Below are 14,307 nucleotides of genomic sequence, written 5' to 3'. Positions count from 1 at the left end.
TTGAAATGTCATACACTAGCTGTCTGATCTTAGGCAATTCACTTTAGTTTTCTGTGTCTTATTTCTTCATTAGTAAAATGAGCAGACATGATTATTATAAGCTTTTAATGTCTAATACCAGTGTAGGGCATTGAAAAGTTCCTGGCACGTACTAAATCATAAATGTTAGGAAATACTGTCCTTATTAATTGAACTTAGAGCAGCACTAAGAGCTGATTATTAGTGTTGATTCACTTTAAGAGCAATTTTTTGGAGTAATTTGTTGGGTTTTTTTTTTTTTTTTTTTTTAGCTTTTTTTATTGAGTAATTTTTCCACATGCTAGGCTAATACATCGCTGCTGATCCTTTCCTCCATTTTAAATTTTCCTTATACTATGTGAGATAAATAAACCTAGATAGCTAACTGAAACTGCCTGATATTCATACATTTCTATGCCTCAAGTAATTTTAACCATATTATTGGTCTACTCATGAATATGATAAGAAGAAACTTTTAATAACAAATAGCACTACCTGACATCTATCAGGTATTCCAAATTATTACTACACAATTAGTTTTCATTATTTTCTTAATTTAAAACTTAGATTTTTCTTTCAAAACACCAGATGCACTTGGGTAAAGGGGTAACTTGGTCTACATCCAAAGAGTATTAGCTTGAGGTCATGTTCTGGAGATGATTGGCCTGGTGAGGTGCTTTTGATAATTTTTAAAGAAAATATAGTGCTAACATGGGTATCAGGGGACCCAGGTGGCGCTAGTGATAAAGAACCTGCCTGCCAGTACAGGGGATGTAAGAGACACGGGTTCAATCCCTGGGTCAGGAAGATTCCCTGGAGAAGGAAATGGCAACCCAATCCAGTATTCTTGCCTGGAGAATCCCATGGACAAAGGAGTCTGCTGGGCTACAGCTCACAGGGTCACAGAGAGTCTGACATGACTGAGTGGCTTAGCACAACATTGGTATATCTCCAAAACATTCATAAAGCAAATACATGTCACTGCTCCAGTGTCCTCTGTTCTGTAAAGGGGTGTCTCGGAGCCCCAGGTCAGATACGAGTAAGACTATAGATATACCAGCTGTTCACAAGCTGTAAAGTACTATGCAGGTGTGGGTTACTGCTATTGTTTAACTCTTCAGCCTATAGGAAATCCCTCTTAAAAATCCCATGGACACCTGTATACCCATTTAATGATAACGTTTGACTCCCACATTTACATGGAAATCTAGCTCTACTTTTTTGTGACTTTGGTCATTCTGTCTTTTTCAACCAAAGGGCAGAAGAAAAGAAACATAGCAGAGTATTAGAAAATGCTACTGGCACGTTTGACCAGAGCATTTACAGGTATTTCAGGTCAATAATTTGTTGTAACTGGTGACTTGAAGGTGACAGAGCCAGAGATAAGTATCAGTAAATGCAGTGAAATGTTAGCAGTGAGAAGTGTGTATCTCAGTGCTTTGCTGCTGTCTCCTTGTATTGGTCATATGGTTCCATTCAAGGTCTGTTGGAGCTCAGAAAAAAGGAAGACTAAGTTTCGTGTTCTTGTTATATATTTTTTTTTTATATTTCCACTTTTACTGACATAGGTATTTAATAGATGAATTATTAAAACATCTTCCATGTTCTTGAAGCTCATGTGAAGTGATAGATTTTGATTTTGTTTTGGTTTGGTTTGGTTTTTAGGATAAACTTCCTGATGACCAGTATCAGGAGAAGACAGCAATGGACCTGGCAGCTGAGCAGCTACGCCTTTGGCCTACTCTGAGCAAATCAACTCAGCAGGAGCTGGTGCAGCGTGAGGAAAGCACTGTCTTTAGTCAAGCCATTCACTTTGCAAACCTTATGGTCAATCTGCTGGTTCCGCTGGATTCAAGTAAAAACAAACTCCTAAGAGCGTCAGCCCCAGGAGACTGGGAGAGTGGGAGCAACAGCATTGTCACTAACAGGTACTGAAATGTGGACACACACAGACACTCCTATTCTTCTTGGTTTAGCACAGAATACGAAGTATTTTGGGTAAATAGTGCTATACATATTTCAAAAATTAACCATTTTTTTCACCTTCAGACTTGCTCAGCTTTTCTCTATTAAAAGACTTTGACTACATCCAACTATTCTTAATTACCTCCCATACCCTCTTCTCTTTTATGACCTCTGACTTTTTAAATGTCTCACTCATTACTGATCTAGCTTTTTCAGTTACTTTCTGCCACAGCAACTTACAGAAAGCACTGTGGAAAAGTACTAATGGACTCTTTCTTATTAAAGTGATTATTTGTTTCTTGGTCCTCCTTTTCTTCATCTTACCCATTGCATTTGCCTATAATCATGTCCTCAACCATTCTGGGTTCTCACACTTTCCCTAGTGGCTCAGATGGTAAAGAAACTACCTACAGTGCAAGAGACCCAGGTTTGATCCCTGGGTCACAAAGATCCCCTGGAGAAGGGAATGGCTTCCCACTCAGTATCCTTGCTTGGGAAATCCCACGGACAGAGGAGTTTGGCAGGCTTCAGATCATGGGGTCACAAAGAGTCGAACACGACTGAGCGACTAACGCTATCTCAACCCTAAATACCTCCTGTACCACTGAAAATGAAACCCATAGACCATGAGGCCTAACAGGGTCTGGGCCCTGGCTGCTGCTCAGACTTTATTTCCTACACTCTTCTATCAACCAAACTGGTCTCCCCGTTCAACATTCAAAGCATGATACTGCCTCAGGGCCTCTGTACTTGTTATTCCCGCAATCTGGGATACTTTTCCTGAAATAGTTACAAGAATCCCTTCATTTAGTTTTCTGCTCTGATGTCACCTACCCAGAGAGACCTTGCTGACTTCCTGTCTTAAGTAGCACATCCATCATTTTCTTATACCTTTTTTTCTTTCATGACATTTTCTACAATCTGATTTACAGAGTGAGTGACTAAGGCACCTAAGTTGGGTCCAAAGGATAATGCCTGACAGTAGCTTCCAAAGTGTAGGCGAAACATTGTGTTTCACTACTATCACTTATAGAGGAGTCATGGAGTTAAGTGAGGGTTCTACTTGAGTACACATCCCTTTGAGCAAGTTTAAACTGCTGTGGAAAGTCACTGTGATATACTAGTCATTTGTTAAATTTGAGTACTGAGCATGACTTCTTCCCTTGACTTTCTTAGCATTGCAGGAAGTGTAGCTGAGAGCTATGATACAGAAAGTGGGTTTGAAGATTCAGAGAATAATGACATTGCCAATTCTGTTGTGCGTTTCATTACTCGATTTATTGACAAAGTTTGTACGGAGAGTGGAGTTACTCAGGATCATATCAAGAGCCTGCATTGCATGATACCAGGTAATCACTTTGCAGACATCAGAGAACCAGGATGTTAGAAATAATTGAATAAGGATTATTCTTATGGCACTTGGCTTCCAGTTAGCACCAGCATAGCACTTGGCTTCCAGTTAGCTTAGTCATGCTGTTTATTTTTGGTTCGATTTGTTTTCCAAATAGTTTTAAATTGTATAAAATATATGTCATAAAATTTGCCATTTTAAACTTTCTTAAGTGTAAAATTCAGTGGCACAAATTATATTCACAATGCTGTACAATTGCTACCAATTGTCTATTACCAAAGCTTTTTCATCACCCCATTCAGACACTCTGTACCCACTAAGCAGTAGCTTTCCATTCTCCACTCTGGCCCTTGGTTGCCTCTTAATTCCTTTTATCTCTATGAATTTGCCTATTATAGATAATGCATATAAGTAAAATCCTATAATACTTGTCTTTTTGTGTCTGACTTATTTCCTTTAGCATAATGTTTTCAAGGTTTATCCATGTTTGTAGCAGGTATTGTGACTTCATTCCTTTTATGACTGGATAATACTCTATTATATGGATATACCATATTTTCTTTATCCATTCATTGTTGATGGACACTTGAATTGTTGTGACCTTCTGGCTCTTGTAAATAGTACTACTATGAATATTCATACACAAGTGTCTGAGTTTTATTTTCAGTCTTTGGGGTATATGCCTAGGAGTGAAATTGCTGGGTCATAGATAATTATGTGTTTAGCTTTTTGAAGAACCACCAAACTCAGATTAGTTTTCAATTCTAAAATATCCAGAATTTGTTTTAATTCTACTTGTTTGGTACTCTTTTATTTTTAATTCTCTGACTCATCCCAGGAATTGTAGCTATGCACATTGAAACCCTAGAAGCAGTGCATCGAGAGAGTAGAAGACTTCCACCTATTCAGAAGGTAATTATTCCGGACTGCATGCTTTGAGGCAGTAAGTAAAATCTCCTAAAAACAGCAACAGTAGATTGTTGTGCCACAGAAAGTACCTTCTAACATTCTACAAAGACCAGCTCTAGTTTTAATGAGACATTAAACTTTGAGAGGAGTTTACATGTAGATCCTCATAAAAAGGATGGTGAAGCAGAATAGGAGATCAACAAAGGAGCAATAATAATCTCTTGTTGAGTCTACTTTTATAGGCAGGGCATAAATTGTGAACATTCTAACTTCCAAGACCAAGCCAAGGTTTTATGTTCTGCCTCCTTCCCCCAAAAAATGACTTAAGGCAATTACCATAAAATCACCAGGTTCCTAAATCTGTATGCATTACAAGTATACATCACAAACATCTGGGAAGTCTATTAAAAACTTAGAGGCCTGAATCTCAGCCCAGCCTCCTGAATTGGAGTACCCTGGGACTTGGCCTGGGAATTTGTACTTTAATAAGCATCCCAGGTGATTATTTTGCAGTTAGTCTGGCACCAGTCTGTGGAACTAGGGTTTAGGACCCTCTTACCTATGCAACAGAACTATTAAAAATAAATTCAAAGGAGAAATCAGAAGCCAGATGGAAAGGAAAGATGATTCTATCAGAAATCTGAGACACAGTGATCATTATACTTTGGCTTTACATTTTAGCTCTGAGCTTCCTCGAGCCAACAAAAAGAATTGTCCGGATTTGTATAGTTTTTATTGCTCAGTGAAAGAAAATAAGTGTATCAGAGCTTCAGGAGAGATGGACTTTTTTTTTCTAGCACTAAACTCTTCGAGAGAGTGTATCATGTGGTTCCTTATTTCCCAAGATATGTAAATGGTCATAACGTGGCCATTTTTTTGGTCTTAATCTTTATTAAAGGCTAAGAAGGGCTCTTTAGAGTCATGTCCATTTTTTAAAATACGTGTTTTTTCAGTTTGCAAACTAACAATGCTTTTGTATAAAATCGAAGCATTAAAGGAACATACATTGTACAAAATGAAAGTCTCCCATGATTCTGCTCACCCTGACCTCTACCCTTATCTATGATAGTACCAGCTTTAACAGTTTGGTTCATATACTAAAAGGAAATCATAACGTACATGTTGGTTGGTAACTCTTTCTACTTAACAATGTATTCTGGCATCTTTCTGTGTTTATGTATCTAGATCTGTGCCATTCTTTTTGATGGTTGCAAAATGTTCCGTTGAATAGGTATCTCAAATAGTTTAGTAATTTCCAGTGATTTTAATGTGAGTAAGTAATGCTGCAGAGAGTCTTTTTACATTTGGATGCAGAAACATCATTTCTGACTCTTCCCAAATCTGTTTACTCATTTTGGCTACATGGGAAGTCTGGTTCACATTTTTAGATCTGTAACTGACAAGGTAACCTTGGTCTAAGGGTTGGAAATCTCTCTAGAGTTGTGTCTAAAATAACTTTTTCTGTTGTTAGCCCAAGATTCTTAGACCTGCTCTACTGCCAGGAGAAGAAATTGTTTGTGAAGGCCTTCGAGTCCTACTGGATCCTGATGGAAGAGAAGAGGCCGCTGGAGGCCTTCTTGGAGGCCCTCAGCTCCTGCCAGCAGAAGGAGCGTTGTTCCTTACCACATACAGAATTCTGTTCAGAGGGACTCCCCATGATCAACTAGGTAAGGCTCATATTATGTCATCAGAACAGGGATATCTGTGTGAGGCTTTGCTTCCATCTGTGTGCAGTGATTTAATCAAAGTAAGCCTTTTGCCACACACATATTTTTTTTTTTAGAATATTGTCTGTCAAACCTAATGATAACTTGGATTCTTAGTTAAAGAATCAAGGATATCTTCTAAACAGCAAACCATGGTTCATCCACGGAAACTATAATAATTTCATGAAGTAGCATTTTAAGATTTCAGGGTATTCAGAGTATCTAGCTGCTAGCGGCATCCCCTGCTGATTTACCCCACCTTCTGAATGCTGCAGTAAACTGTGAAGGCTGAGGTTTTCCAGATTCAGGATCCCCTTTGTGAGAGGGAAGGTGTGCTAAGTGTTACAGGACTGTACAGCACCAACTTAACTGACCCCCCCCCTTCTCTCATTCCATTCCAACTGATCCTTTCCTCTCTCATCAGAGCTCTCTTCTGCTCACCAAACTCTATCAACTTCCGTTTTCTACAGCTGTCCACAGTCTTCTGTATTAGAAAGAATAGCATATGCTATCAAATCTGAATTATCTTTTTTAAATCACTGTAGTCTCTATGTAAACTATTCTAGTTGGTTAGCATATAAGGTTTTGGGTGAAATTATTGGACTCTAGATCAAAAAGCTCAGGTTTCAATCACTGTTAACCAATCTGGATATCTTAAGTAAGTCCCCTGATCTAAGTTTCAATTTCCCCTTTTATAAAATGAGGGGATCGGACTCGTTTGGTGATAATCCAGTGGTTCTCAGCCTTGACTGCATATTTGAATTATCTGAGAAGCTTTAAAAAAAAATTCTGAGTCCAACTCTCAAACAACTAAATTGGAATCTGTAATAGGATGCTAGGAAGGGGGAGACCCAGACATCTGTATAGTTTTAATACATACTGAGGATTGAGAAACATGGGGATACATGGTCACTCGAATTCCTTCCTCATCTGAAATTATTCAGTTGTCATTTGATGAGTATGTACTATATGCTCTGCACTTTGTCAGACAGTGGGATTCAGATGTATGAACCGTGTTATCTTCAAACTCTCACAGTTGTATAATCCCGTGCTTACCTAGAATCAATATGGTTTATTATCTTGGTCATAAAGATTGCTTACCACATTAAAAGCAAAAAGCTTATAAAATTCAATAAACAATGAATCAGCAGGAATAGTTGTGTTCATTTTGAAGAAAAGTGGAAAACAGCAGAATTTCTCAACCCTCTTCTGTCATATTACTGTAAATAAATTACATTTGTATTTGTAAGCAAGTATACTTTTAAAACTAGATATCTGGTACTTACCATTTTTTGTACTGAAACCTTTGTGAGCTCAATGGCCATACACATAACATTTTGGGCTTATCAATATATGAGATAGTTGGTCATTTAAACTGCTCTAAATTACGTCTTTTAAAGAAATCAAAGCCATATTTAGTGTGAAAGTTTGTATTGGTCTCTTGTTTTTTCCTGATAATTTTGGGGTTAATTTCACAGTTTAGGAAAATTATTTTCATCAGAGAAAACCTTTTTATTTGCCTCTTTTATTTCTAAGTTAATTTAAATTTTAAAATTTCTCCTTTAATGACACATAGGAATCTGATCATTTTACATGAGTGATAAAAACATAAGTCGTTTAATACATTTTAGAACTTAAATCTTATGTACATCTTGATTTTATTTAATCTCTGGGTATAAGTTTAACATAAGAGAAAAATCAGAATTTTCCAGGTTAGGAATTTAAAGGTTCAAGGAATGAGGAATTCTGATAAGAATATTAGTTAATAAAGGGGCTCTTAAGTCAGATACACCTAGTTCACATCTCACCCTCTCTGGCTGACTAGCAGAGAGGCCTTGCTCATCACTGTCCTGGTCTGTTACTTGTACTGCTACCTGAAATGCCCACCCTTTTCCCCTCTGCAGATCCAAACCTCCATTCTTCTCAAAGTTCACCTACCCTATCACTTCTTCTGGGAATTAATTCTCTAGCCATCTAGCATGCAGAAGTCTTCTCCCTTCTGAAGTCTTTAAAGCCATGTTCCCTCAAACCTGCGAGCTAATTGCATGTTGTTGTATTCTACATGTGACTTTCCTCTCCCGTGAGGAACTGTGAGCTTTCCAGGGGGGGCCTCATGTGTGCTGCTTCTTTTTCAGATGCTCATCTTCATATCCTCAGGTAGCTGGTAAATATTTATATTTTTCCTTTCTTCCTTTAATATTTAAACTCTCAAGAATCTTGGGGCTTCCCTGGTGGTTTGGTTGGTAAAGGATCTGCCTATGATGCGGGAGACCTAGGTTCGATCCCTGGGTTGGGAAGATCACCTGGAGAAGGGAACAGCTACCCATTCCAGTATTCTGGCCTGGAGAATCCCATGGATTATGTATAGTTCAGTTCAGTCGCTCAGTCGTGTCTGACTCTTTGCAACCCCATAAACCACAGCACACCAGACTTCCCTGTCCGTCACCAACTCCTGCTGGAGTTTACTCAAACTCATGTCCATTGAGTCGGTGATGCCATCCAGCCATCTCATCCTCTGTCATCCCCTTCTCCTCCTGCCCTCAATCTTTCCCAGCATCAGGGTCTTTTCCAATGAGTCAGCTCTTCACATCTGGTGGCCAAGGTATTGGAGTTTCAGCTTCAACACCAGTCCTTCCAATGAACAGCCAGGACTGATCTCCTTTAGGATGGACTGGTTGGATATCCTTGCAGTCCAAGGGACTCGCAAGAGTCTTCTCCAACACCACAGTACAAAAGCATCAAATCTTTGGTGCTCAGCTTTGTTTATAGTTCAACTCTCACATCCATACATGACTACTGGAAAAACCATAGCCTTGACGAGATGGACCTTTGTTGATAAAGTAACGTCTCTGCTTTTTAATATGCTCTCTAGGTTGGTTATAACCTTCCTTCCAAGGAGGTCTTTTAATTTCATGGCTGCAATCACCACCTGCAGTGATTTTGGAGCCCCAAAAAATAAAGTCAGCCGCTGTTTCCACTGTTTCCCCATCTATTTGCCATGAAATGATGGGACCGGATGCCATGATCTTAGTTTTCTGAATGTTGAGCTTTAAGCCAACTTTTTCACTCTCCTCTTTCACTTTCATCAAGAGGCTCTTCTTTAATTCTTCACTTTCTGCCATAAGGGTGGTATCATCTGCATATCTGGAGTTATTGATATTTCTCCCGGCAATCTTGATTCCAGCTTGTGCTTCTTCCAGCCCAGCGTTTCTCATGATGTACTCTGCATAGAAATTAAATAAGCAGGGTGACAATATACAGCCTTGACGTATTCCTTTTCCTATTTGGAACCAGTCTATTGTTCCGTGTCCAGTTTTAACTGTTGCTTCCTGACCTATATACAGGTTTCTCAAGAGGCAGGTCAGGTGGTTTGCTATTCCTATCCCTTTCAGAATTTTCCACAGTTTGTGGTGATCCACACAGTCAAAGGCTTTGGCATAATCAATAAAGCAGAAATAGATGTTTTTCTGGAAATCTCTTGCTTTTTCAATGATCCAGCAGATGTTGGCAATTTGATCTCTGGTTCCTCGGCCTTTTCTAAAACCAGCTTGAACATCTGGAAGTTCTCAGTTCACGTATTGCTGAAGCCTGGCTTGGAGAATTTTGAGCATTACTTTGCTAGCATGTGAGTTGAGTGCAATTGTGCAGTAGTTTGAACATTCTTTGGCATTTGCCTTTCTTTGGGTTTGGAATGAAAACCGACTTTTTCCAGTCCTGTGGCCACTGCTGAGTTTTCCAAATTTGCTGGCATATTGAGTGCAGCCCTTTCACAGCATCATCTTTTAGGATTTGAAATAGCTCAACTGGAATTCCATCACCTCCACTAGCTTTGTTCATAGTGATGCTTCCTAAGGCCCACTTGACTTCACATTCCAGAATGTCTGGCTCTAGGTGAGTGATCACACCATCGTGATTATCTGGCTTGTGAAGGTCTTTTTTGTACATTCTTTTGTGTATTCTTTTTGATTTCTTTTGTGTATTCTTGCCACCTCTTCTTAATATCTTCTGCTTCCGTTAGGTCCATGCCATTTCTGACCTTTATAGAGCCCATCTTTGCATGAAATGTTCCCTTAGTATCTCTAATTTTCTTGAAGAGATCTCTAGTCTTTCCCATTCTATCGTATAGTTCATGGGGTCGCAAAGAGTCGGACATGACTGAGTGACTTTCAGTTCAGTTCAGTTTAAGAATCTTAGGCCTAACCACAGTATATCTTCTGAAGGCACATACACATAGTATAGTGCCTTTATTCAGAAACAAATTTTAACTGTCTTAACAGTCTTTTCTCTTTTGCTTTATTCTTATATTAAATATAATAAATGTCTTTTCAATATTTGAAGATCCTTCTTTTCTTCTGTTTGATACCTACCCTTCCTGTAAGATGCCTTAAACCAGATGATCTTGTGTGACACACAATAGGTTGGGGAACTAGAATGAAGTTGGCAGTTTGGGATCATTCCTGCCCTCCAGGAAAGAAATGCATGTCAGAAATGAATTGCCCTCCAACACAATTAATGAATGCAGTTCTAGAATCATGGCACTTTGTATTGCTTCTTTCTTGGATATTGTCCTCTCCAGACACATTTCTCCAACAGAGCCTGGTAAAATGAGCAGCAGAGACTCTAGACATGAGCTGTAAAGTGCTGTTGCTTAGTCTGTGCCCTGTTTTCCTATAGTTGGTGAGCAGACGGTTGTACGAAGTTTCCCCATTGCCTCCATCACCAAGGAGAAGAAGATCACAATGCAGAATCAACTACAACAGAACATGCAAGAAGGACTGCAGATCACATCGGCGTCTTTCCAGGTATTAAGAAAGGGAGCCACCATTGTGCTATTAAAATTTTTCTACAAATGATGTCATTTGTAGACATTTATCATTTCTACAAATGATGTCATCTACAAATGATAGCCACTTTCTTTAGATCATATATGGTCAGGAGTTAGAGGAGAAGGAGGATCAGAGGTTCTGTGAGGGTAATCTTCGACTGAGTCAGCTCGTGAACAGCATTGAATTTATTTAATCCTTTGTTTCCTGAGCCCTTCAGTCAGCTCAGAGTAACAATGTTGATGAGTAATCTGTTGATGTTGAGTGATCTCATAAATTCAGACTCACACTGTTGACTCTTATTCTCTGCCATCTAATACTTCAATTTGTGTTTGATAGAGCCTTTAGATAGCATCTCTTGGCATCTGTTTCTGGAGGAAATGCTTGTGGCTCTTCTATGGAAGAGGCAGAGCTCTGAGAATTACAGCTAGGGCTAAAGTACTGTTGATTATAAGTAAACCTTGATGAAGCAAAGGTTTTTCCAGGGAGCTCTGAACATTTCAGAACTTGTGGGACTTACTGATGCTAACCAAGCACTCTGAAGAGTGATCTTTTCTTAGTTTTGCTTTTTTTAAAAAAAATAATTCTCAAGAGCACATTTTGCTCTTCCCACTCCTGTGCCTTGTTTCTGACTTCTCAGATTTCCAGGAGTTCCAATTCTTGCCTTGTTCCTTCCAGTCAAGAAGCTCTCCCTAATACTTCCCTATGCTGGTTGTGTGGAATGTAAGCCTTCTGGTCTGTAGATCCAGACCTGCTCTAGCCACATGAGAGTACTAATCTCTTAGGGATTTCTTCATTATTTCAACTGCCAAAGGACTCTAAACTAGAATGCTGTGGTTTCAGAGCTCTGCCCCTTCCATAGAAGAGTCACAAGCATTTCCTCCAGAAACAGATGCCAAGAGCTGCTATCTAAAGGCTCTATCAAACACATGGGTCTACCGATTAGGATTCTTGTCAAACTTAATTTTTTCTTCCTAGATTTATAGTATCTCCAGATAGGAAGACACTTCCTTAGGCAAAATGCCCTATCTAGGACCACCAGTGGTTGGTAAACAAGAAGGACACGATTCCTACTCCAGCCACTATTAGTTAATTTTTATGATACGTCATAAAAAAGACAGTCCTGAATTCCCTGGCGGTCCAGTGGCTAGGATTCCACACTTTCATTGCTGAGAGCCCAGGTTCAATCCCTAGTCAAGGAACTAATATCCCACAAGCCACACTGCGCAGCCAAAAAGGAAAAGAAATTAAGAAAAGATAGTCTTAAAGAAACCCAACTTCAAGATATATTATTTTCCTTATCAACCAACCATCTATAACAAGTAAACCTTTCTGAGCCCTCAATTTATTGAGCCCTTTTTTATTTTTAAAAATTTTAAATTGTATTGCATGATATCCAAAGTCCCTTCAACCTCTAACCTCTTGTCATTTAGTATTGTTATTTTTTTGTTAAATTTCAGTAATTGGTGGGGGGAAGCTATCTGGAAATACTTAATGTTTCTGATACATTTAATTTCTTTTGTCTCTAGTTGATTAAAGTAGCATTTGATGAAGAAGTGAGTCCAGAAGTAGTAGAGATCTTTAAGAAACAGCTGATGAAGTTTCGTTATCCTCAGTCCATTTTTACCACCTTTGCTTTTGCTGCTGGACAAACTACCCCGCAAATCATTTTACCCAAGCAGAAGGAAAAGAACACTTCCTTTCGGTGAGGAGACAGGTTTCTTCATTTCATCTCTCCCAAAGTTGACTGTCAGGGAGAGTGACCCATCTTCTGAGTCAGTGTGTGTTTGCCATTCTGTCACACCCGCTGAACCAAGCTCAGGAGTTATGGAAACCAGCTCTGACATATGGGATAATCATGTTCGTTGCTTATGATGCAGTTTTAGAATGTGAAGTTCTGTTTTCCCTTTTTCCTCTGTTGCTCACTTTCTAACTACCTTTGAGTAATCCCTTCAGTTTCCATCAATATGCAGGTCAAGTAAAGAGTTTTGTTCTGATTGAGAGATGAGAATGTGTTCTTTTTTTTTTTTTTTTTCTTTCTGTAGCCTTTTTTTAATTTATTTTAACTGGAGGCTAATTACTTTACAATATTTTAGTGGTTTTGCTATACATTGACATGAATCAGCCATGGGTGTACACATGTTCCCCACCCTGAACCCCCCTCCCACCCCATCCCATCCCTCTGGGTTATCCCAGTGCACCAGCCCTGAGCACCCTGTCTCATGCATCAAACCTGGACTGGCAATCTATTTCACACTTGATAATATACATGTTTCAATGCTATTCTCTCAGATCATCCCACCCTCGCCTTCTCCCATAGAGTCCAAAAGTCTGTTCTATACATCTCTGTCTCTTTTTCTGTCTTGCATATAGGGTTATCGTTACCATCTTTCTAAATTCCATATATATGCATTAGTATACTGTATTGGTGTTTATCTTTCTGGCTTCACTCTGTATAATGGGCTCCAGTTTCATCCATCTCATACAGCTTTCTTATCCATTCATCTGCTGATGGACTTTTTATTTAATGTCAAATTTATACAAAGGTTACAACATAGTACAAAGGAGTCCTGTATATCCTTTACCTAGATTCACCAATTGCTTATGCTTTATTCCATTCTCTTTATCATTTCGTCTCTCATATATATTTTTTTAAACATTTGAGTTACATACCTAATGCTCCTTTATTCTTTAATATGTCAATATATATTTCTAAAAACAAAGACATTATTTTATATAACTACAGTACAGTAATCCAACCAGGAAATTTAATTGATATAAAACTTTCACCTGACCCAGACTTCATATTTAAATTTTGCTTATGATCCTTTGCAGCTACTTTCTTTTTTTTTGTCTGGTAGAGTATCCAACCCAGAATCAGTCATTGCATTTACTTTTGTCACATTTCTTTAGTAGGAACCCTTATTTTCTGATGAAAATGTTTAGAAATTTATGTTGAAACATTTACATTTGAATGATTACAAAATAACAGTTGCTTTAAAAGGTTCTTCAATTAGTGGTAAAATATAAGGGTTAATATTGCAGTCCATTCACCATTAATCACCTGGAATTTGGGCATCTGCTAGTACAAATTACATATTAGGGTTACTCTGCAGACTTTGGAGAAAAAGCCTTCCTTTTGTCTAAAAGTGGGGCCGGGTGGAGATTATAGGCCATTTGAGGTTGTAGGCAATATGTCATTTCTAAGCTGCATGGCTAGCCACTCATACCATTGTTACCTGATAAGCAAAGGAGACCACGCATATGCAGGTGTGAGATGCTGAAGAAGCATGAACAGCATTTTAAACATTTAAATGGTGAGCCAGGCATTGCATCTTAGCACTGTGGGATCACAGAGGAGCCTATGATATTCATTATTTTAGCTCTCTATGGAAGAAACAAAGTTTTGTATGGTGTTTTATGTTTAGAAACTGTTGGGGTGAGGGTGGTTGTATATCTGTAAAATCAAGCTTATTCTATCAAGCTACAACAGAGACAAATCAATTTTAAACCTTAAAATCTCTTAGTATTATCT

General features: G+C 38.6%; 1 protein-coding gene across 3 annotated transcripts in view; it reads left to right on the top strand.

Annotated features, from left to right (window-relative positions):
- SBF2 (SET binding factor 2) overlaps nt 1-14,307 on the top strand; it is a 481,299-nt gene that overhangs the window by 400,467 nt on the left and 66,525 nt on the right. For all 3 annotated transcript variants that reach the window (XM_065944986.1, XM_065944985.1, XM_065944984.1), the window contains 6 exons: nt 1,684-1,946; nt 3,160-3,332; nt 4,173-4,246; nt 5,715-5,910; nt 10,624-10,751; nt 12,302-12,477. In XM_065944986.1, coding sequence (XP_065801058.1) covers nt 1,684-1,946; nt 3,160-3,332; nt 4,173-4,246; nt 5,715-5,910; nt 10,624-10,751; nt 12,302-12,477 — 1,010 coding nt within the window. The remainder of the gene's footprint in view (nt 1-1,683; nt 1,947-3,159; nt 3,333-4,172; nt 4,247-5,714; nt 5,911-10,623; nt 10,752-12,301; nt 12,478-14,307) is intronic.

Source organism: Muntiacus reevesi, chromosome 9 (assembly GCF_963930625.1).
Source record: "Muntiacus reevesi chromosome 9, mMunRee1.1, whole genome shotgun sequence".
NCBI classification, from domain to species: Eukaryota; Metazoa; Chordata; class Mammalia; order Artiodactyla; family Cervidae; genus Muntiacus; species Muntiacus reevesi.
The sequence above is the reverse complement of the archived record's forward strand: the minus strand, read 5'-3'. Positions and strand labels throughout refer to the sequence as shown.